Below are 24865 nucleotides of genomic sequence, written 5' to 3' on the forward strand. Positions count from 1 at the left end.
AAAGTAGGATGGGACTAGAACTGAAGTCAGACATGTGTGGATCGTTAAACAGAAGGGAAAAAATATAAAGAAAACATGGAGAAAAAAAGAAGTATTGATTTTACTCCCATGGTGATAGGTCAAAATAAAGTGCCATGATCAGTTTCAGATACTGTGCACAGCAGATCCTCATAGGCACAGCACCTGAAAGAATTCTGCAAGCAAAACCAGACCAAAATCAAACTTGCACTGTTTAGTTTCAGATCTGACATGGAAATAAGAACTTCCCCAGAATGGTGGCAACGTGGTAATGGCAACAGAGCTGATCAATTCACGATCCACGAAGCATGGATTCAACCGAACAGCTGTTCTACCAGCTGCTGTAGATTTCTTCATTTCACATTTGCCTAAATGCCTGCAAAAATCAACAGCTTCCCTAAAGGACATTTTCCTCAAAAGAGGCTTGGCCACTTTCCTCTGTCCTTTATAATTGTAGTTTTACTAAAACAATAGCAGCAAAATCAATTGGTTCCACGTACAGTGACTCAAAAGGAGTCAGTGCCTAGACATGCCATGGCAGCTGAACACTTAAAAATAAAGATAAAACTTACTTCTAGTCTAAATTAATCAATCTGACTTTCACAGTAATTAACTTCTCACCACCTACACATTACATTCACTGCATAAGAGAGACTAAAAGGAGGTGAAGAGTCATTGAATAAATGCCAAACTCGGCAAAATGCCCTCTAACATGTTTTCAGAACAGAAGTATAAATGTTCACATTTAGCAAAATCATCGGGTGTTTTTAAGTTTCATTTGTTTTTTATGTCTACCAAAACTAAAAAGAATATCTGTCAGAGGAGTATCTCTACGTCTTAGCTTCTCAACTGCTATGAGAAAGCAGATTTCGAACTTCCATCTAGCAGGACTGTAAAAGTCAGAGAATCCTCTGCGTTTCTATGTCTGGACATATGCATGTGCTTCCAGTACTTTGGGAATTAGGTGTCCAGTCTCTACTTTCTAGCACAATTATGACAATTTTCTCAGTGCTGTATTTAGTTTATACTTTCTGTTTCCAGGATTTGATGACCAACACAACCAAGACCCTGACTATACAGAAAGTAAAGATGGATACGTGGATTACCGGATGCAATTAATAGATTTTGCATGAGAAAATTCTCCTGTTATGAAAGACAGGATATCATGTCATGTTTATAATGATCAGACATGAACAAGACTTCCTATTTTCAGGAAGGCCTACCAGTGTATAAACACACATCTACAACCATTCATATATACACGCGTACTATATATAGCATGGAAATGTATAAACATACACCACTGATGGGATATGACTGAAGAATTACAAGTAATCGTAACTCATTTTGACAGATATCCTGAGACTTTATAAAAAACCTCTGCCTCTTGTAAAAGATGGTATTTGATTGAAGGTTATGGTAGCTACTTCCTTTTGGACACCAAGGAGCCACTCCACACAGACATCAGATTCCTTTCATAAAATAAAACAAAATGAAGAAGCATGTGCCCTCTATTACATATAGATATAATGGCCAGAACATACATTTCCCCTTTCTGGAACTGCTGAGATAGCTGATATGGACAATAACCACCAGTCTATAAAGTATACAAAGGTTATAGTACTGAATTCAATTTTTACTGCACTTCTATATTTAAATGTTTCTCTTAAATGTGACCACTGAAAATGTAATCCAGATACTGATATTTCTCTCAGCTTTAATCTGCTGTACAGAGGAGAAATTAAGTTCTCCCTGTAGCATGCTTTGCTGATATGGAATCAGGATCAACCATGATTCAAACAAGTGGGCATATATGCACCAGACTAACAGCATCTGCTTACATAAATTGTGCAGAGAGGCACAATCCGTGTAGCAGCTGAAGCCTTGTCAAATAAGGGCAACAAAGGTCATTAAAAGAGGGATAAATGAAGGCTTCGTTAGGCCAAGTAACTGACTGTCTTTGCTGAGCAGTGCTACAAGACTGACTGTTAATGCATATCTAACCAAAAGATTAAATACATGTGTATTTCTAGGTTATATCAAACTTAAGTCTCAATGCCTCCTGCTTCATGCACTGTAATGCTAAACTGCTCTCCTTTTGCCATTCAGTTTGTTGAGGAGTCTCTTTTCCCTTGCATTCTGGCTTGCTATTGCAATGGCCTTAAATTGTTCCTGCCATCTCATCTCTCGCTTTAAACCTTTGATCTCAGAAGCTGGCAGGGCAACATGATTCATCATCTTGCTTTTATTTTATGAATTATTAAATATTTGTGTAATGGAGCAAGCATTTATCAAATAACAGCAACAACAGCAGCAGTGTGTGTTCTACCTATCAAGATCACAAACAACACCTGGAGCGAACCAAGGGATGGTTTAATAAAGTTATCTAGTTGATGTCAGAGGCATCAGGAGAATTTGCAGCAAGTCTGCAGTCAACATTCACATCAGAGAAAAATGACCTGTATATTGACCATAACTTATGGGAAACACACCCATGCCATTTGAGTGCATCTGAACCTGTAAAAAAACACGCTATTCTTTTTTCACTACAGCCAGTTGTCTCAGTGCTTTATTCTGTGTAATGCCCTAAATGTTACCAGTCAGCAATACGGTACACTATACTAAAGAAGTATTTATTTGTCTGATTTGAATTTTTATTTTTATTTATTTATTCAGTTCTGAGGAATGACCAGCTGTTCTAATGCTCTGCTGCTTAAAATACTGCAATAAAATACACTTCATCTTATGTTAAGCTCAGCAGTAGCCTTTTGGCATTTCAAGTTGTTCTTCACCTCATCTAACCCTTATGAGATTATGAAATAGAGATTACTGAAAAGAGACAGAGAAGGCTGATAACCCACGTAAGAAGATCCTATTTTTCATTGTCACACTTTAGAGGCAAATTGAATAGGCAAACTGACAGTTTGCTATATGTATCTGGCACAAAAGAAATTGGCTGCTTGCAAAGTACTGAGCTTAGCATCTGCCAGTGTCTGTCTTCCTCCCAAACACTAGGTTCCAGTAGGTGACCTGGTAGCCAGATCAGGCAGGAATGATCACCCTAACAGCCTGCCTTACAGCATCAGGATCTCAGACTAAAGGTAAAAGATGAGGCAATTTCAAGCTTCTCACAGGTGAACCATGACATCCCCACAGCAATGGCTCAGTGATGAGTCAGCTGACGTCCAGGGAATGAATCCAGGGAGCAGATCATAAGATGAGAAAAATTAGCCTGAGTTTCCTGGAGGTAGAATCCATTGGCATTGTGGTAGAAAACTGTATTTATAGGAAAAGATGGCTTTTAGTGGCTGTAATAATTCTTCACCATTCCGCCCACCATATAATTCTCACTAAAGTCCAACTGCATGGCTGATACTTTCCATCACTGTCTGTTCTCTCTGGAAGTGTCAAAGAACAGAGTTCAAGGGACCGTGATCTCTGAAAGAAGACTTCAACAGTGACGTAACCATGGTAAAACTGGGGCCAAAGGCAGATATGTTACAGGCTGCATCAACATGTTTCCATGCACCCAAGGAAATGAACATTTTTGCAAAGGCAAAAATGGCACCGAAAGGCACTGCTAGAGGCAGCAAGGACATCTAGTTTAAGGGGAATACTTTAGGTGTGAAAGCCAATATAATGCCCTTTCCCCATTATTATAATCTATAGAAACACTTAAATAAGTGTTTATACTCTTTGTCAATATTAAAACAATTTTCTGTCATGACTAACTCAGAACTCTATGGGGATAGCACTAGTACTGAAAATAGCATAGGAAACTTTGGGATACGTAATCATGCTTTTTTGTTTTTGTTTTGTTTTTAATCTGTTAGCAAAAAATAGCAAGTTTCCATCAACATCTCTCCCCCACGTACAGCTTTGGTATTTCTGTGCATGTATAAAGTCCATTTCCTATTGTATTTCCCATCTCACAATTCCTTAGGGAAAACCTAATTCATAAACAAGCAATTCCCAGACCAGATAACTGAGACCCTTTGCTGACCCCTTTCTGTACAACCCAACAGTAACAGAGCCACAGTCTCTGCCTTGCCACTTTCTGATGTGTTTCTGCTGCTTTAGTAATGATGTAATGGAAATAAATCAACATGCTATTATTATTATTATTATTATGCTAAAGATTGCAAAGAAGAATTGGTATTCTTTAAGGTTTTAATTTTCCATTCAAAACTAACAATCTTTCCAGGGCTTTCTAATCATTTACTGCTAGAAAAGGTCAAAATATGCCATCAAAAACTTTTAAAAGGCGATACTTAAGAAAAGATGTTTTTTAAGGCGTTAACACAGCTAGTCCATTTTGAGTAAAGGCCCTTTATGAACAGTGACACAGGGTTACACATTCAGCACTGTGGGCATCAGCAGTCCCTGAGTGTCTCATGGCAGTGACAGAAGCGACCGCAGCCTTTGGCCAAGCAATCCCTTGGTAAGAGTGAGGAAGCCTCTGTAAGATGACCCATTGCCTTATTCCCTCTTAGGACAGCCATCCATAGCAATAAGCATGGAGAAAAAGCTGGACTCTGCCCCTTCCTTCCTATGCTAGCTAGGGATAGGACAGAAACAGCCTGCAGTCATATCCCAGGATAGTTTGAAGCTTATGGAATTTCCCTGAGCACCACATATCTCAGGGACTGGATATAAAGCAAGGGACATCAGCCATTCAGTTTGCCTTCCCCAGAGCCCTATGGCTGTTTGCTGACTTCCAACAAAAGTCAAAATCTCAATCCTTAAGTGAGATTGAGAAATGAATGCACTTGAGATTTTGCACTTAAGATTTTGAGTTCTGAGTTGGATGAAGGAGGGGAAGAGAGACGGAAAGGCTCATTCCAGACAGCATCATCTCACTGCCATCAGAAGTTTGTGAAGAAAGCAGCCTGGAGTGTGACACCAAGTGCCTACCAAAGGTCAGCGATCAGGCTCCAGATTTGTGACACAGCTTGGAGACACAGGAAGGTCTCTAAGAACCAAAAAAAAAGCAGTCAGCAATCCAGATCCTGAAAAGAACCAAGAACCAGAAAGGAGAAGAACATGGGTTTTTTTCTGTTTTGTTTTTTAGTTTGGTCATTTTTGGAAGCCTACATGGATGAAGTTTTGAAACCTTCCGCATTGGTATGTTAGACAGTAAATTGTTTCCCCATATAATTTTGGCATTTACATCGGTACATTACTGATAGAAACTATTTCCAAACCAGCCCTTATTCTTTTGTCATCTCTTTATCACACTTATGATTCATCCCCCAGGCTCAGCTCTCCATATATAACTAACTCTAGGAGACTAGATAGAAACAGAGGAGAATGGGAATCAATTACGCAGTGGAACCGACGAACCCACACCCTCTGCAGTTCAAAATTCCATACATCAGGCAAAATCTATTTTTAAATTGTCATTTTCCACTGTCAAGTCTATAGAGACAGTCTCTCAAGGGCAGGGGAGAAAAATACATACAAAATTAGCAACCCTGAAGTTATCTTCATGTTCAAGAGAACAGCAATCCCAAATGTACACAGTGCACTGGATATTAATGATGGACAGAAGAAAAACTAATTCAGAGCATCTCTTTGGGCTCGATCTATCAATTCGTGTCTGCTGAGATTATATGTCTATTATATTGAGCACAGATTGTACTGCAATACCAACCCCAGGCTGCAACACACAACCTTATGTACTTACCCGTGTGATCCCTTCGTGCCCAGAAGTTGTGCAGCTGCTATTTACAGTGGATACACAACTGTAGCCCTATATAACGCCTGCTAATAAACACCTCAAAACTTGCCATTACTTGGAGATGCAAAATCTCCAGTAAGTCTCAGCCATTCTTACAAGACAGCTTCCTTGAACTGGGCTCATGCCCCAGGGAGCCTGTGCCACTTAGCTTAGTGGTCATGTAGCACAGAGGTGTTGTTATGGAGACCGATGTCTTCCCAACAATTACATGGCATAATTAGTACTGGATGCTACAACGTAACTATCAAGTTGTCTCCATGGAAACTACTCAAAACCCTATACTTACTGGTTTCTGCAACTGGTTTTTTTTTATAATCTATAAGATGCAGTTAAGAGCACACTGATTACCTCACCAGCTCGTCAAGTTCCACTGAGAAACACATCTTCTCTTCTAATGTATTTCACAGTCCCCATGGTGACTGACAGGAATCAAATACATGTGTCAAGAATAAAGTTACATATTTCAAACAGTGAGGGCTGACCACAAGTTAATAAGAATTTTTACCATCCTTAGTCATGTTTATGCAGGTGTATGCACATCCACATGCATAAAAGTACACATGGCATGGAGACAGAAGAAATTCACTTCTACTTAACTCCTCCTTGGCATACATGAAAGCATTAGTGTCATGGAAATGCCCTCTCTGGTTAGAGATGCACTTCAAACCCCACTGGTGCACAGAGGGCACCCACCAGCACAGACTAGTCTGTTCCAGCACACAAATCTCTCTCTCACAGGGAGATCCTTTGACTTACATCTGCAGTCTTTCCAGGTCGAGGGAGAAGAGATCTTGAGACAGCCTTGCATGCAGCGCACACTGTGTTTATGGAACTGCAGTGGGAGTTTATGACATTCTTGCATAAAGTTTTGCAAGGTCCATGCCAAGAAAGCAACATCATTTTAGCCAAGAATCTCACTGTCACTTTTGCCTGCATACAGTAGCACACAAAGAAGAGAGACTTCAGTCTGCAATACAACCAAACGGATGAGTGCCAGGCAGCCAAACACATTCTTCTTCTGGTTGCGATACACACATCAAATCTTTAAACACAACTGTTTATCCTGAATCCTCTCCCATCAGGACAGAGATGCACAAGGGAGCCATTTGCTTCATCTGGTGCCAACAGCAAGACTCTTACAGTGGCACTTCTTTCTGGAAGTAAACACCCCTCAGCAGAAGTAAGGAGCTGATGTTATGGACCAGAATATTTCATAGCACTTACATGCTAAGCAGCAGTGCAAGACAGCAACTAAGAAATGGACATTAGGAGCACATGTGCCTTAGGAAAAGGATTAAAACTGCAAAAATGTGGAAAAGAGATGAATTTGTGTTATTGCTCTGAGTTGGTTTGTCTCTTTAAATTAAGTAGATAAAATTCTGAAGTCAATTGCTATGGGTGAAGAGGAGCAGTGAGCATAACCAGGCTAGGAGCCCCAGAAGATTTGTAGCCGTAGCCTCTCTTAGGATAAGTGGGGAAAAAAAGTGAATATCTGCTTCACTAAAAATATGTCATTGCTTTCTAATCTTTAGGAGAGTTATCATCCTTTATCGTATGAAGATGGATATACTCTATCCTTTCTCTTCAAGACACCACTGGGACATAAGGAGCGGATACAAAGACACAAAATCTAAAATCAAAGACTATCGGAGACACCCTGAAGAGCTGTTAGGTGCTCTGGGGGAGGACCAAAACTGCTGGGGTGTAAGTGCAGTTAGTTATGTGGGACCTGTGGATAAGATGTTCTTTCAGACATTTTTGCAGAAGTACTTTTGCAGTGCCTGGCAGCCAGCATAAAATACAGGGAGACCTGGAGCAAATACTTCTAAAGTTCACAAACAAGGAACCAAAGCAGCTGTCAGGGGATGCACTTACGTATCAAGGAGCTTCCAACATGATTTGCATATACTAGACATTACACAATTGTGCACTGGGTGGGCATAAAGAAAAGACATGCATACTCTTGCATGAATTTTCTTCCAGACAATGTACAAGAAAATGAGTGAAAAATTCAGTGCTCTCTGATCTCAGTTATTCAACTTGCTTTCTTCAAAGAAAGGAGAAAGAGAGAATCCTAAACTCACCTTCTACTGCCCTTTCCTTTTATTCTTCCACTTGCAAAACTTGTCTTAATAGGTTCCTACTGGAAACATGCTGAATTCATTGCTGTACGTTTTACTTGGATAACACTAAATAAGAAATAGGAGTATAAATTCATAAGTAACAAGTATCTTGCTGAAAGTTAAGAGATACCACTGCTCCCTTCTATTCATGATGTGATTTATTTCTGCTGCTTAATTTTTAGAGGCACTAACAGGTTTCATCATCAGATATAGATTGGCAGCCTTAATCTAAACAAACTCCCTGACAGCACTGTTAGGGCTCATTAGCGCTCTCACCAGATGCTTCTGTCTGTATATATGAGCATCTCCAGTTTTTCTTTCCAATACACAACCCATGATGCTAGCACAGCTTTCAAATTAAAATGAGAAATCTCATGCAGCTTCAAATCCCTGCTCTCCTGGGGATTAAATCCATGCAAGGCTATGACAAAGCATTCCCTATTTCTCGGGCTTCTTAAAAGACTTTTCTGTTTGTTTTTCATATCACTTTAGCGATTTTTTGGCATTCCTCACCAATCTATACAGATATGACTAATGCACACACTGTTTGCTTTCACAGCACAAGTGCAGTGTGTTTGTCACCAAAGATATCACACAGGGTTATACACACAGATGAAACCCGCGCTTCAGCTGTTAATGCACAGAGCAATGCTTTGACATGAAAGCTGTCAAAAATCATTACAGGGAAGAATTTAAAAGCCTCATGCAATGATTAAGTTGCCACCGCCAAAGTAACCATTGTAAAAGCGAGTTATGACCCAGCTCTAGTTTTAAAGTGAATGAAATATTAAAGAGCAAGGAGTCCAAATATGTGGGCTTCACAAAGAATGCATCCTTGGATCTTTAAAGAAGCCCAACTAAACCTCACAGCTAGTTTATTGGTCTATCAGTACTTAACAAGAAATGAAGTGGTGGCAGCAATCTCAGCCCCAGCTTGTCAGTCACATAGGTACAAAGCATCCAAATGGGAAACAGATTCTGCAATTCTCTGCACCTCCCTAGAGGCCTGTGCTGCTCGCTGTCTGAGGGCTACAGCTTTCTCTCTTCTTGGCTCATTTGCAGGATAAACATATTCTGGACTCAAGTGCTTCTCCTTTCCAACTGCTGCTAAAAACTGCAGTCAGACTGCGAGATTAAGAGGCTGATCTAGGGCACTACTCAATACAAGAAAAATGCTCAAGTGGGAAGGAACGTAAAGCTGCTGTTTTTACCCACACTTTGCCCCCTTATCACCCTCCCCACCGGATCTCATTCTCCAGGTCCAAATTCAAATAGTTTTTATCTGTATTCTTTATCCACATCCATTTCCTTTTTTTTCCTTCTTTTTTTTTTTTTTTTTTTTTTTTTTGCACACTTGAGTTTTAAGACATTTTTTACAGCACTACTTAAATATTGCTTTTCTGTACCTTTCATGGCTTATGATGTGTTTGAGACAGCCCTCACATCCTGGCTTGGGTTGGATCAGCATGTACCTACAATGTCTCTTAACACCTGCAGGAAGTAGCATTAGTAATGGGGTAGATATGATTCTTCTTACCTACTCCACATGTAAATCAGTGTTCCTTATTGTTACAAGATAACCAGTGAGAATTTTGCAGGAGCTGGTAGGTCAGCCCTTACCTTTGCAGGCAAGCACCCGTTCAGCTCATTGCTTTCTACCCGCCTGTGTCTGTTCCATTCTAAAACTGATGTGTACCTGAATTCTTGAAGCATTCACTGTCTTCTACCCCAAAATCAGTTGCGTTTCAGCAATGAGAGCAGCAGTTCCTCCATGGTCCTAATACTGTCTCAAATGGGTATAACTGAGCCCTAAAACATTCTCATAGTGAGCTTTAAACACTAGTGAAAGACACTGAGGAAGCTGCTAGTTTTGACAAAATTACTCAGAAATGATAGAAATATCTCACATCCTTATTGCTTATTTCCCGCTTTGAATTCAAGACAAGGCATATAATTTGAGCACAAGGTTAGAAGTTACAGTAGGTAAAGGACTAATTTGTTCTGTTACAAAAACCTTCCTAAGTGAGATGAGTAATTACACCACGTGCTGCATGCTGATTTTTAAGGCTGGAGAACAGATTGAATTATCACAGTGATACAAGCTAAAATCTTCAGTTGCTACAAAAAGCACTCACTGACAACAGAGGCTCGAACAAACTTTGTCTAATTTCTATCTAGAGCTGGCCAAACCCCCACAAATCTAGAAATACTTGAACTTTCGGAAAGCTTTGATCCAATCCAGACTTTGTAGCACTAATTCACTTCAGCTGGGAAGGACCCAAACTGCTTAAATTATATTTCACAACACATCTTTGCTTAAATTTTTTACAGATAGGTCACAAATACCATATGTAGAACCATTTCTTTTTATTCACGATACCTACTAGCAGAGCCAGCTGTTCCTATCTCCAGCCCAGAGAATTAAAAACCATAAGTTTAGGAGTAAGCTTCAAGTCAGCTGACCTGACACTGAGGAGCAAGAAAGGTGAGGCATTAAAATGTGTGCATTCAGAATGTTTGCGGAAAACTTAAACTTGTGAGAAACTCTGTGTGAATTGTACAGTGCTGAAACAGCTGGTAAAGCAAAAATGAGCCACACTGCTCCCTTCTTGTTATAGCCAGAAAAACAACCAAAACCCAAAAATAAACCCCAAAATCAACAAAGAATAGTCTCCGTACAGATTCTAAAGAGGCACATTGTGCAAGTTTACTTTTTCTTAAGGTAACACTTTCATTCAGTGTAGTTGGAAGGTTGTGATCATCATCAGCATAACAAGGCTGTGGTTTTCATATGACCTAGTTGAGGGTACTGAAAACTAAGCAATATCTAGCAAGGGAAAAGGAGACAGATCAGCTCTTCTGACTGCATTTACTATTGATAATTTAATAAACAAGCTGTTAGTAACTTACAACAAGTACAGACAGACTCTCGATTCACAAATCATGGGGCAACTCCTGTAGGAACTGATCTAAGGACATCAGAGCAGGTTGCTTACCACTTCGTGTGGTTGGATCTCGAAAACTTTCACAGATGGAGACTGCACAGCTTCCCTAGAATACCTGAAGGAGCTGCTGCTAAGTGTCTCCCAGGGGGACTTTCTCCCAGAGGGATCTTTCCAGCTGTTCATCTCCAGACTGAATAAACCCAAAGTCCTGCAGCCTTTCCTCAGAGGGCATTATCGCTAAGCCCCCTGACTATTTTGGTGACTGTGCAAAAATCAGTAGAGTTCATCAGTGTCTTCCTTTTATCAAAGGACCCTAAAGAAAATTCTGTACTGGATATGCTAGATAAGTGGGCCAAGTTCAACTGCATTCAACAAGGCAAATTGTCAAGTCCCACACTTGGGTCATAACACTCCTATGTAGCAGTACATGTAGCTTGGGTAAGAGTGTCTGGGAAGATGCTCAGCAGAAAAGGGCCAAGGGCATCCTGGCTTGCATCAAAATTAGTGCTGTTAGAAGGACTAGGAAAATGATTGTTCCCTTGTATGTGGCACCTTGAATATCATGTTCATTTTGGGATCCCTCACCACAAGAATTCTATTAAGTTGTTCGGATGTGTTCAGACAGGAACAACAAAGCTAGTGAAAGGGCTAGAAAACAAGACTTATGAGGAGCGACCAAGGGAACGGAGGTTGCTTAGTCTGGAGAAGATGAGGCTGGGGGGAAACCTCATTGCTCACTACAACTACCTGTAAGGTTGCAGCAAAGAGGGTATCAGCCACTTTTCTCAGGTGACGTGATAGCATGCATGAAACAGCCTCAAGTTGCACCAGGGAAGGTTTGGATTGGACATTAGAAAGAATTTATCTGTGGAAAGGGTGGTCAAGCATCGGAACATGCTGCCCAGAGCAGCAGTAGAGCCCCCATCCCTTGAGGTATTTAAGAGACACTGTCATGGAACAAAAGGACATCATTTAGTGATTGGACTTGGTAGGTCAGGTTATTGATCAGACTTGATGATCTTGAAGGTCTTTTCCAACCTAAATGATTCTATGATTTCATGACTCCCAACTCCAGATGGGGTCTAACAAAAGGTGAGTGGCATGAAATGATGGCTTCCATTAATTTACTGTCTTTGCTACTTCTAATACAATTCAGGACACATTTGGTCTTCTTTATTGTTAGGGCATGCTGTGGCTCATGGCCAGCTTGCTGTCTACCAAAATCCCTAGGTTCTTTCCCACAGAGCTGCTTCCCAGCCAGGCAGTCTCCAGCTTGTAATATTGCCAGGGACACTTCCTTCCTACGTGCAGGACTTCACATCTGTCTCTGCTGAATTATGCAAGACTCATACCTCCAGTCTGTCCAAGTCCCATTGGAGGGCAACACTGTCCTTTGGTGCTACTGACTGGTCATAGAATCATAAAAGATCCTGAACTAGAAGGAACCCACAAGGATCACTGAGTCCAACTCCTAGCTCCCATCAAGGACCACTCAAAATTCAAACCATACATCTGAGAGTATTGTCTAAATGCATCTTGGTGCTGAAATAACCACCCTGGGGATCTTGTTCCAGTGCCCAACCCCCTTTTGGAGAAGAATCCTTTCTTAGCACCCAATCTGATCCTCTCCTGATGCAGCTCCATGCTGTTTCCTTGGGTCCAATCACCATCACTAGAGAGATTAACAACTGCTTCTTCACACCCCTTGTGAGGAAGCCTAGGCCACAAAGACCATAATAAAGCTCTCTGTACTGAACAAACCAAGAAGCTTCAGTTGCTGTTCCTCTCACTTGAGTTTCCTTTGCAAACTTGAGTGCCCTCTACTGTCTCTTATTCTCCAATAGAGATGTTAAACAGGATGGATCCCAGGATAGACCCCTGTCTACTCGAGTTGTCACAAGCCTCTAGTAAGAATAGGAACGCTCTGAGCCAGATTTTCCAACCACAATTTCATCCACCTAACTGACCGTCCAGACAGTAAGTCTCATTTGGATACAAGAACACTGCGGCAGATACTATCAAAAGCTTTGGTAATGTCAAGGTAAATGACATTCTCTGTCCCATGATGATGGCAGTAGGAGTTCTGACACCGACCTTCACAGAACTGCTCTTAGCTCTTGATTCCGACATACTGGTAAGAGCTGATGCACACACCATCAGGAAAAACATTTTTCTCCAAAACACCTTTGGTATGTATCAATTTATATTGCTTGAATTCAGTAGGCCAAATCCTCAGCTGCAGTAATCAGAACAGCTCCACTGAACTAGATCTATATAAAGTGTTTTGCCTTTGCTTATGATCCAGGTTTACTATGGACTCAATTGATACCTGATGGATACATAATGTCTACGAGCCGCCTCAATGGACAGGCCCCATCAAGTAGGAACAGCAGAGGAAACTAAGGAAATGCAGGACTTCTTCTGTCCTCCTGTGTTCCTGTATGGGTTTTTTCTTACCTTTGCAAGGAAACTCCATGCTGCATATTGCCCTGAGGTTGTGCTGCTTTTTAGCTTCACTGTGTGCAACATCAGAAAGAATCCCAAGAGGCCACTGCAAAGGATAAGGAAAACTTGTCAATAAAATCTCTTAATTTCAATTAAGCAATCTTTAACAAGCACCTCAGTTTTCCTAATGCAGAACTGAACAGGCACCCTTCAAGTAGTGTTAATCTCATTTGAACAAAGCAAGCTGGTCAACAAAAAAGCTTACACTATATCCAGCAAATCTGGGGTTTTGTTCAGTCAGTGACTGGAGGCTGAGTAAAGCAAGTCTTAATGGCTAGTCTGTAATACACTTGTGTAATCAGAAAAGTAGAGATAATTGGAAACATAGGGTCAACAGCTCAATGTCCAAGTGGAGACCAATGACAAGTGGCACTGCTCAGGAATCAGTGCATGGACTGGTGCTATTCAACATCTTTGTAGGTGACATCAACAGTGAGACTGAGTGCATCCTCAGCAAGTTTACAGACAACACCAAGCTGAGCAGTGTAGTTGATACACTACAGGGAAGGGATGCCATCCAGAGGGACCTGGACAGGCTTGAGAGGTGGGCTCATGCCAAACTCATGAAGTTCAGCAAGGCCAAGTGCAAGGTCTTGCACCTGGGTTGGGGCAATCCCAAGCACAAATACAGGCTGAGCAGAGAATGGCTGGAGAGCAGCCCTGAGGACTTTACTGAGAGGGTGGTGAGACGCTGGAACAGGCTGCCTCAACCCTGAAGGAGTTCAAGGCCAGGCTGGATGGGGCTGTGAGCAACCTGGTCTAGAGGGAGATGTCCCTGTCTATAGCAGGGGGGTTGGGAGTAGGTGACCTTAAGGGTCCCTTCCAATCCAAACTGCCCTTTTATTCTGTGATTCTTCAAGAAGAAGCAGATTTCACCTTAGCTGCAGGGGAACAAGTTATTCAACAACAGCTAACTGCAATGTATTTATTGCAGTTCAGTGTACAGTTCATTCTCAAACAAATAAGCAAACAACACTTCCATATCATAAAACTATCTAGGCAGGGCACCTTTTAATGCAGAATCAAAATACAAACAGAATACCTAGCAATCAGGAAATATTTTTGTCATCAGACAGCATTGAAAAATATTTTCTTTTTAGAGGGGAAAAATATTCCATTTTTTTAAATTTAAAAAAAAAAAAATTAAATAAATTTCTTGAGGTAATTAAGACCTACAGAAAACATACCCAAAACTTAAACAATTACATTTACCTCATTTGTAACAAGCCAAGGTCCAGGACATTTGAATCTCGTGCTTTCAAATGAATAGCCACAAATATGCACTGATACATATTCTCTGGAGTTCTACTGGCTTAGGCCAGCACAAACTGAGTATAACTAAGGTTCTGAATCTTCTGGAATTTTTAACTGAGGGTCAAGGTTGAAACTTAACATTATCTCTTATTTTGAAAAAAATTCACATGTCCACATAACATGTCCACCAGAGGAATTACCTGGCACAGCAACTGCTATGGAATCTATAGAAGTAGAGGAATGGAAAGTCCAAGGCACTGAAGAGATCACCTGAGGGACAAAGCAATATACTCAGTGGAACATAGGAAAAAAATAGCAATAAATTACCCTCTGTTAAAAGCAGGGTACAGTAATTATATGAACATTACCAGTTTAACATTCCTTTGAGTCTTTACAGCTGGCTGACTTTTCATTTATGACGCTTTTCACATTTCTAGCCTGCTTAATTTCCACGTGACCTTGATTCTAGACAGTTCCTGCCTTTGCTTGAAAGGGGGAAAAGAATTATATAAAACTTAAGAGCATTCTTTGCTAGAATACAGATGATCCAGCTGAAGCAACAGTTGCCGGTGCTAGTAGCTTCTTTTATTTCAGAGCTTGTTATTGTTCCTATTGAAGCAACAAGAAACACGGATACATGTTGGCTGCTTCTCCCTTTGGAATTTGAACTTTGCAACACAGAGCAAAGTCAAGAGGCTTCAGAGAGTCCTTCCAGATCAAGACAGAGCTCTGGAGTACTTGCATTTCCAAGAGCCTGAGTTCTGGCTGTTCTTAATAGCAACGATTCCTGGGGTTCCTACAGCCCTTGGCCTCTATAGATTAAGAAGATGCTCCATCTTTCACATTTTGAAATGCTTACATTTTGAATGCATTTCTGTCTCTATTGATGGGGAAACTCTAGATAAACAAGACAAATGACCATTCTAAAGGGGATATTCAAGTTTATTTGAATGTTTTTTCCTTTGCTTTTCTGATTTGGAAAATGTTTTAATGAGAGCAACAAATGGGCACCTTCATTATTTTAAAGGTTAGATACACATATGAGAGGAATATTCTGCACCATTCAATATTGTTTCTTTTACTTTAGCCTGTGATCTTCTGCTACTTCAAATCCTGCCACAAGGATGGAATACTTCTTAAAGCAACAAAACAAAATGTTTGCATAGCACTGAGGGAAACGCAGAGAAGGAAACTCAATTATATTGTGAGTGCTGGAACACTGCTCTCAAGAGGTCGTGTTCACTGAGGGAATCCTTGTTCTTTACCACGTTATCACCTTAAATGCTGGAGTTTTTTGGTTGTCTCACACAGTTTCTTTGCAAAGGGCACTTCAGAAAGATACTAGTAAGTATTACAAGAATTACACAATGTTGTCTGACCAATATATTATCAGTTACATTGCAATTAAATTCCAGAGAATTCCTTCTATAAGGACTGGCCTCTAAAAAGAAGCATGTAAAGGAATGGCAGTATGGAAATCTGAAGAAGGAACAACTTAATCCACTTTACCTGCCGGATGGGATGCAGAAGCCAACAGCACCACACTAAAAAATAACACAATAAAAAGATTAATTCCATATTGCAGTAGATATGACATTATCCAAACATTATTAATTGATAGCTTTGCAATTTTATTCGTGGTGAAACTTACTGCAGTGAAGTAGAATGAATGAGGCATATATATATTTTTAAAAGGCAGTTTGAAAGGAATCTTCAGGGTTGCCTTAATACCATCTTTAACTTGCAAGAGGGCTATCACCAATACTTAAACATGTCTTCTATGGCTCCATCTCAAAAGGCAGGTCTCAAAAACTTTCCAGCAGGGAGACTCCACACCTCTCCGGGTAACTTGTTCCAGAGCTACTCCACCCTCCAAGTGAAGAAGTTTCTCCTGATATTCAGTTTTCAAACTATCAGAAGCAACTAGTGGCTGTTGTTCCATGTTACACCACCTGCCACTCCTTAGAAGAACTTGGCTTGGTCACCTTTTTAACTCCCTTTCATGAAAGTGGAGGCAATTATTAAGTAGCACCTTGGTCTCCATGCTGCCCGACAAACTCCCTCAAACTCAAACAAATGAGCAAGAAAATGAGCTGCGACCAGATCATCAACTGAAGAACTAATTAAGAGTTCTGAGGTCCTACATGGTCATCACACTCTGAGTTTGTGGTACAAAGCCTACTTCAGCACTATTAATTCTTCATATAGATTTTTTTTTTTTTTCCCAGTTGTTTTAATTCCACGTGGTTTCAAAGGTGGAACACTGTAGGTTGGGAGAAGCAAGAAAGTCTTCCGAAGTAGAACTGCAGTTTCCTCCAGACACTAACAACACACATTCATCACAAAACCAAAGTACAAGAAGGAGGAGAAGAGAGTATTTTCTCTTCACTGCACTTAGGAAGGTGAAAAGACATTCATTACAGTTATGAATGCTAACGTTAGGTATTTTTCCCTGGTTAATTACCAGTGACCTTTACAGTTCGCTGGGCCCAGTAATAGCAGGAAAGCACAAAGTCAGTCAGTCAGTAGAATGTTGCCTGATAAGTTAAGGCAGAGAAACAGCTCAGAGTGGTTTCCAGCACACATGGCAATGGCTAGAAAACGTGCTGTAAATGATATACCTAGGGCACTACACTATCATCAGTGTGCGCTTACACCAGTCCATTATTCAGAATTAACACTGCTGTAATTTCCAAGCTGGACCTCAACTAGTCCCAGATCTCCAAGCAATCAAGCGATTGCGCTTTGTGGCTGGACCTCAGCATGCTCTGAGCATTACTTGCAGAGGCACTGATACCCAAGTGTCAAAGTGCATGGGCATCCTGTGACCAGCAAAGCCTCAGAAGAGAATCTTGCCACCAAAATCAGACATGGAAAGCAGAGGGATGAAGATAGAGACTGTTCGTGAATTACAGGCAGTTGGGTACTTTAGGCTTAATATTTCATACAGACTCTTTGAAAAGCATAGACTGGTACACTATGTTCACATTGTCAACATTTACACATCTTTTTAAAAGAAGTTATCACAAAGACATTAAATGACAAAAAGCACATTACTCACTACGCAAGTCTCTCCCACCCTTCTTACCCATACATGTACAACCTCCCTGTGCTGGATAGCTAAAAGACATCCACAAAAAAGGAGGCCCAACTCCACAGTTCCCTGGTAAGGACACAAAAGGAAGCAAAGGCCTATTGCTTTTGACTCAGTAAGACAACAGGAGACTGGAAGCAAAACTATCAGCAGCGATGAGAATTATGACTAAGCTGTGTTTCTTCACTTTTGCTTTTTGCATGATCACTTTTCAAACAAAATAAAACAGCAAGATTGGAAAATGCTCAAAGGGAGACTTCCTTCTGGAACCAAGAGGGGTTGATAACTATACCAGACCTCCCAGGCCTCAGCCCAAAGAAAACATAAGGAAGAAAACAAAACCTTCCCTGTGAAGTGTGGGGAAGGTTAAGGTCAAAGAGCTAGATGGCATTAAAGCTGTGCTGCAACTCTGCCCTAAACAGAATATCAATAAAGAAGGCATGAGTATGTTATAAAATCAAATAAGGGATCCAGCGGGTTCCAGAAGGACAGCCTAGATATGATCCTGGATCAAAATCCTCACACAGGGTTACTCTGCTCCCTTCTTACTCTGCACTGGGAGCTTAGCCACCCGAGGCTTCCTCCCCAGCTAAAAAGGAGGTTTTGTCAGCAAGGAAAGCAATTTATGCCTGCAAAGCTGCCTCTATCTCTTGCAGAATATCCATGGCAGCTTTTTTAATTCACAAGAATGACATTCACAGTTCTTTCGTAGTCAGATACAGTTTAACTGAGCAGCAAAAAAGTCTTTCCCCATATCTCTGCTACTGCTGTAAGTCTTTGTTTCTCTGCACTGGTACCTATTAGGTCATCTGGCACGCTCTCGTGAACAAATACCAGATAGTAATAGATATTAGGATGCACTGAAACTTTCCTCCAGGTGCCCCACAATAAGTAACATATCTCTACCTGCCTCAACATAGGAGAGAGCCCAAGCTGTGACCCACTTCTAAGACATTATATATCCATCAGCATTCCAGGCAGAAATGTCTGTCCCTTCATCCTACACCTTCCCAGCCAGCTGGGGAAAGAAATCTGGCTCCTACCTTGGTGAAAAGCGAGGGACTGGAAAAGAATAAAAGAAAATGTAAAATTACTGGGAAAAAACACACAACATCAAATAAAAACCACTAGGAATTATCAGAAATATCAGTAGTGCAGGAGTCAGAAGGCAGAGAAATACAATCATAGAATCATTTCAGTTGGAAGGGACCCTTGAAGATCATCTAGTCCATCTCCCCTGCAATGAACAGGGACACCTACAGCTACATCAGGTTCCTCAGAACACTGTCCAAGCTGACAATGAATATCTCCAGGGACAGCACATCCACCACCTCTCTGGGCAACCTGCCTCAGTGCCTTGCCACCCTTATTGTAAAAAAAAAATTATTCCTAGTGTCCCATCTAAAACTCCACTCTGTCCCCTTCCCTCCCCTAAATACTAAAAATCCAGTCAGATCTCCCTAGAGCCTTCTCTTCTCCAAGCTTCTCCCCAGCTCTCTCAGCTTGTCCTTGTAGGAGAGGTGTTCCATCCCTTGCATCATTTTTGTGGCCCTCCTCCGGGTGCACTCTAACAGGTCTGTGTCTCTCCTGTACTGAGGACTCCACATCTGGATGCAGTACTCCAGGCAAGGTCTCACCAGTGCAGAGCAGAGGGGCAGGACCTTCCTCACCCTGCTGGCCACGCTTCTTTTGATGCAGCTCAGGACATGGCTGGTTTTCCGGGCTGTGAGGGCATATTGCTGGCTCACGACCAGCTTTCTACCCACCAGCACCACCACGTCCTTTTCAGTGGGGCTGTGCTCCATTCTTACATCCCACAGCTTGTACTTATTGTGGGGGCTGCTGTAATCCCAATGTTAGACCTTGCACTTAGATCTGAACATGAGGTTCAATTGTGCCACTGCTCAAGCTTGTCTCGGTCAATACAGTACAACACTGGCTAGAAAGGTGGTGCACTCTGTTTTAAAAAGCCATTTAATAATCACGCTGTAAATGATGGCTTAAGAAGATCACCACACTTTTGTCCTTGGCAAGCATTTCTTCAGATCTGAAAAGTTCCTGTCCAAATACAGTCACATGCCAGCTGTCTGATCTAGCTTAGAAATAAGATACTGTAATGGCTACTACAGTGATGCTAACAGGAAGAAGGTGCACTAATATCTCACCAGGAAGTTCCCTCATAAATGCTCATGCAGACAAGACCACTGGTACATGTCAGTCTGTCTTGTCTTGGAGGTGGAACCAGGATCCTATTATGTCCAAAACACTCTTGGAGAAGCCTTACTTAGAGGAATCAGCTTGCTATCTCACAAAACTTCATGCTGGGCACCATCTACAACAGAGAAGCACATTTACAGTAATTTTGACCAAGAATTGCCTATCAGGAGTTTGTGTTCATGTAGGTTTCAGAGTAAAACGTCTTCTATTCAGTGTGATTTAAAAATATTTTGGCCTGTTTTCTCCAGAAATTAAGTTTTTGCAATAATTCTCTGTCAGCTCTCAAACACAATGACCAGCTTCATCCAAATGTGGGGAGTGGTAGACCTGTCAAAGGTAACTACATGCTGACAGGTCTCATGAAAGGAAAAATCCTGCCAGTGCCCTTGGTGTTCAAGAACACATTTCTGCTTTAAAGGACATGCTAAAAAAGTCATCTCGATCTGCACAGCTCCTCTGCAAGAAGTATAGGAACTCTGAGTTCTTAAACACACATGAGTGTATGTCACAGTTCCTTAATGAGAAGCTTCTCCTTTCTGAAAACCTCCATAACAATATTCATCCTTTCCATGTGATGTAGTGCTCCTGCTCTCTGCTGGACACAGCTTCACAGACTTCAAAGGATCCCATCAACTAACATGGCAAGGAACACGGCACAAACTTTTCAATTGCAGTTGCAAAATTAAGACCTTGGCCAAAATCTGAATTTAAAGGTTCAGGCCCAGATGTAATTTTCAGCTAAAATAACAACCAAGAGCCAGAGTCAGGCAGCTGATAAACAACAAAAAAAAACCCTACTGATTTTACTGCTTGTTTAATGATTCTTATTTCAACATCAGACATACAGTTGTACCTCATTCAAGACTTCACAGATTATCTCTGCACACAGCAGCGTATCTGCAAGCTCCATGACTACCACACTTCAGAACAATTTCAATAAACAACCATGTCCTCTGAGTAAAATTGATTTTCTTTGCACTTTGCACTAAATAGAAAACAACAACTCATTTAAAACAAGAGCCTGCTTCAAGCAAATTGATGTTCAGGTATTTTTAACACTTGGAATCCTGGTGAACAGACACTGCAAGCACACAAATCTCACATCGGTGGCCTGCATTACTTTCTTATGGAAGCAGAAGAGCTGAATGAACTACAACAGAAAGAGGTATATGCTGTTACCATGTTGATGATATTCATGATGCAAACTGATGTCAAATAATCATCCTACAGCAGCATTTCTGATGTATTCCTATCAGGAACCTTTAATGTGGTCAGACTAAAGCACGCAATCAAATCATAAGAACAACTTCAATTTCCTATGCTTATGCCTAACTTCTGCTCTGCGTTCCACTTTGACCTAAGTTAATTTTTATCTTTCAGTCCTTTGAACCATCCTCTTTCCTTAGAGCTCCATACAAATGGTCTCATAGTACAGAGGATACTCATACAACTTTATTTACCATTCCAAGAGGCCAATATATACAAGCAGATGCGATTATGGATGGATGAGGATGTAGTAAAAGTTCTGTATGACTTAATTTAAGTAACAAAAATCTAGTGGAAGTCATGCATGCAAGGTGCTCTGGTTTGCATGGCTCTTTGGATAAAGGTCTGGGTTTTTTTTTTTTAATCTTTCTTTAAAATATTTTGTTTTTGAGAAAAATACAGGGGACTCTGGTTGGTGACTCAGGCTCTTTCACTAACTGCAAAATAACAAGCCAGTTTTATATCTCCAAATCGGAAAAACAACTAAACGTCTGAATTACTCAATTCTACTAACAGCACTCTCAACAGTCAGTTATTGCTCATGTTCTTTGCACATGGTACTTTTATAATCACTGCCTCCCCCTCTGGCAATTTGGTACAAGTTGGATTTTCTGTGGTGAAGGTTTTGCCAAGGAGTTACTCTGTAAATATTATTTCTGGAAAAGAGAGATCACTTGTGCACACGGTGATTAAAAATTCATAATTAACACCTCGTTACCTCCCCAGGTGTACATTGGCATGTCCACCTACAACCACAGCCAAAATCATGCAGCTGTTAAGCCATATTTTTCTTCTGTTCAATGTCTTGCTAAATAAATATATTTAAGTAGTGGTAGCTCTGAGTTTCCTAAAGAAGTCATGTTTGAAGATGAAAATATATGCTAAATAAACCAGCCATGGTGTATCAAAGGCTTATTCATTTACCTGAATACATAGTTGATGTACTGTTGGTCCAAGTCACTGGGAGAGAAGAGGAAAAAATAAGGTATTCTTTCAGTAACACTGTTCATTGATATAAATAGATCTCTATATTAAGTAGTAGCACAATATTGCGACGTATCTACATTACGTTGAAATTATGTAGCATGCTTATATTATTAGATATATTTTATAAACATTCATACTACAACATTATGTTAATAGTTTATGAGCATATTAATTTACATGGCATTTGCACAAACTTCTGTTGCTATTTTGTTACACTGAAAGTACAGATACGGTGAGCCAGGCTAAAATTTAAACAAAGATGGAAAATGATGTTGAATTAAAGGAGCCTCTCTGAACCTTATATACATGTTACGTACATATACATAACATGCAGCAGCAACAAATCCATCCCAATACAGATGACTGCAAACACCACGCATATGCCATATGAACACTGCACAAAACAACTTCTGTATGGCTGACGTTCTAGACTGCATATAGGACTGGTGCAATATTTCAAGGTTTTTGAGTTGCACAGACACTGACATCCTGTGGCACCCCACCAGCTGTTAAACATTTATGAGACTGAGTCGCAAAGGGAGACACACTGACACACTCAAACGATGCAGCTTTCAGGTTAACACAAACTAACATTTCCTCTTAATGTCAGTGCCAGTAACTATAGGATCTTTTTCCAGGACTGAATCATCATCCTTTGATAACACACTGTTTAGAGCTAATTCGGTGTTTGTGCTAGCAGCACAAACATCAATAACCACATGGTATTGCTGGGATTATCAACAGTATGGCTCTTCTTGTATCAAAAATCGTTAACGATTAACCATGGAGTGATCCAGTTCACACAGATAAAGCAGAGATCTCTACAGTTTACCTGACTGCTAAATACATCAGTCTTCTTTGAAAGCAATCTCCTTTTATTTAAAAGAACATGAAAACACATTACCTTAAAGAATTAGGTTTCCATAACTTGTGAAATACTCTGTAAGCCCCTGTAATTGAAATGACAAGGATTTACCATAACATGCAATCATTCTGACAAACAGCTTATTTGGTCATGGTACTGACAGACCTCTCTGAATCACACTTAGCAATGAGGCACAAAAGATGCTTAAAACGTGAGTAAAATCAACCTATCACTTCAAATTAATGGTTTCCAGAGTGTTAACCTCTGAGAACACTTCACACTGTGTGTTTCTGCTAGTTCTTCTGAAGAGGAGATGACTCCAGATCATGAACTAAAAAACATGGGAGGGAAATACATGTGCATGTGCAAATATATAAAGAAAAGTGCTGTAGAATGGGTTCATCAACCCGCCCATTTTTCTGGGTAACTTCTGTGATATGTTCATCTATGGAGACCCCACAGTTATCTGTTCTGAGCCATCTTTGCTGTTTGTGGGATCTCCAGGCTCTTTGCATTCATTACCAATTTGCTTTTCAGTTAGCAATGTTTCACAAAGAAGTCTCAGCTCATCCCTAGTTACAGCAAGTAAATATTTCAAGTGGTAAATCCCTAGGTTTTTTGTTCTATCTAAATGAGCAGGAGTTCATGACACTTCCTATGGGGAAAAAACTACTTATTTATATATCAACAACATTTTAGCGCACGATCTCTAGATCTCCTTAAACACAAATTAAAGACACATAACCTGTGACTTGCAAATTTCACAGCATGAATAGACAAAATAAAGAAGGAATCATCCCTAATTTGCAGACAAGATTTAACATGGAAATACATCGCTCCATTTATAGGAGATCTAAGAACCAAATACAAATCCCTTACTATGCAGCTTAATGTTCCAAAATACTCAAATCTCCTACTTACATACTGCTACTCAGCTTTTCTTCAGATTTTTTTTTTTTATTTTTTTATTTTTATCTGGCTGTTTTCAGCTTTTTAGGGAAGAATTACAGTGTATCCAACAAAAGCAAAATACAAAAACCCTTTAGAATATATACATATATATATATATATATTAAAAACTCCAGACAATTTCAGTGTTGATTTAAATGTATATGTATTTTCTCACCCATCTACTCTGTCTGATCTGTTGTTGCCTTCTACTTAAAGGCTCTGAGAGGAAAGCATTTTCTTATCTTTATCATCCTTTTTTATTGTAAAATGTTTCTTACGTCAAAAACCCTAAATATAAAAAAGAAATCATAATAACGTTGACTTGCTTCTTCACTAGATTCACTCTTCATAGCTGCTCCTCCAAAAGAAGATGACTTACCAACACAGATCAAGTGAATTAAAGCCCACAGATAACCGTTTGGATCAAACTGCAATAAAAAAACATCTAGGTAAATAAAGGTAGCGTGGAATCATTAAGGTTGGAAAAGACTTCTAAGATCATCTAGTTCAACCATCAGCTCATCACCACTATGACCACTTAACCACATTCATATATAGATAAGCACTGCTATTTCCCTGCAGTTAGTTTCATAAAGCAAGTACAGTGGGAGCTACAGCACCAATTAAAAGAAAACTAAAGAAGGCTAGAGACGTTTTTTCTGTTCCCTTTAGAGATATGGCACATGCCTGGTAGCTGTGTCCTGTTACGCAGGTTCTCAACCCTGTTAAAAACATCTCTGTTTCTTTTGGATACAAATATCATTTTAGATGACCTGAGACTATGGACTCCAGCCTGTATATTCTTGTATCATAGCCATTCTTCACTTAGCAGAAAAGTTAACTTTTGACCTCCCAGTACAGATGGATAGGCAGTCACGGAGGGACAAGTGGATCAGAGGA

General features: G+C 40.3%; 1 protein-coding gene across 8 annotated transcripts in view; it reads right to left on the reverse strand.

The window, feature by feature from the left end:
- Positions 1-24865, reverse strand: part of TMEM241 (transmembrane protein 241) — a 50168-nt gene that overhangs the window by 8792 nt on the left and 16511 nt on the right. For 7 of the 8 annotated variants that reach the window (XM_015855435.2, XM_015855434.2, XM_032442694.1 and 4 more), the window contains 6 exons: positions 24345-24393; positions 23054-23099; positions 22087-22122; positions 16095-16129; positions 14786-14855; positions 13284-13377 (listed from right to left, as the gene is read on the reverse strand). In XM_015855435.2, the coding sequence (XP_015710921.1) occupies positions 13284-13377; positions 14786-14855; positions 16095-16129; positions 22087-22122; positions 23054-23099; positions 24345-24393 (330 nt within the window). Of the gene's footprint in view, positions 1-7842; positions 7948-13283; positions 13378-14785; positions 14856-16094; positions 16130-22086; positions 22123-23053; positions 23100-24344; positions 24394-24865 lie in introns of all 8 variants that reach the window. The other variant, XM_032442693.1, reaches the window with a different exon arrangement.

Source organism: Coturnix japonica, chromosome 2, assembly GCF_001577835.2.
Source record: "Coturnix japonica isolate 7356 chromosome 2, Coturnix japonica 2.1, whole genome shotgun sequence".
Lineage (NCBI taxonomy): Eukaryota > Metazoa > Chordata > Aves > Galliformes > Phasianidae > Coturnix > Coturnix japonica.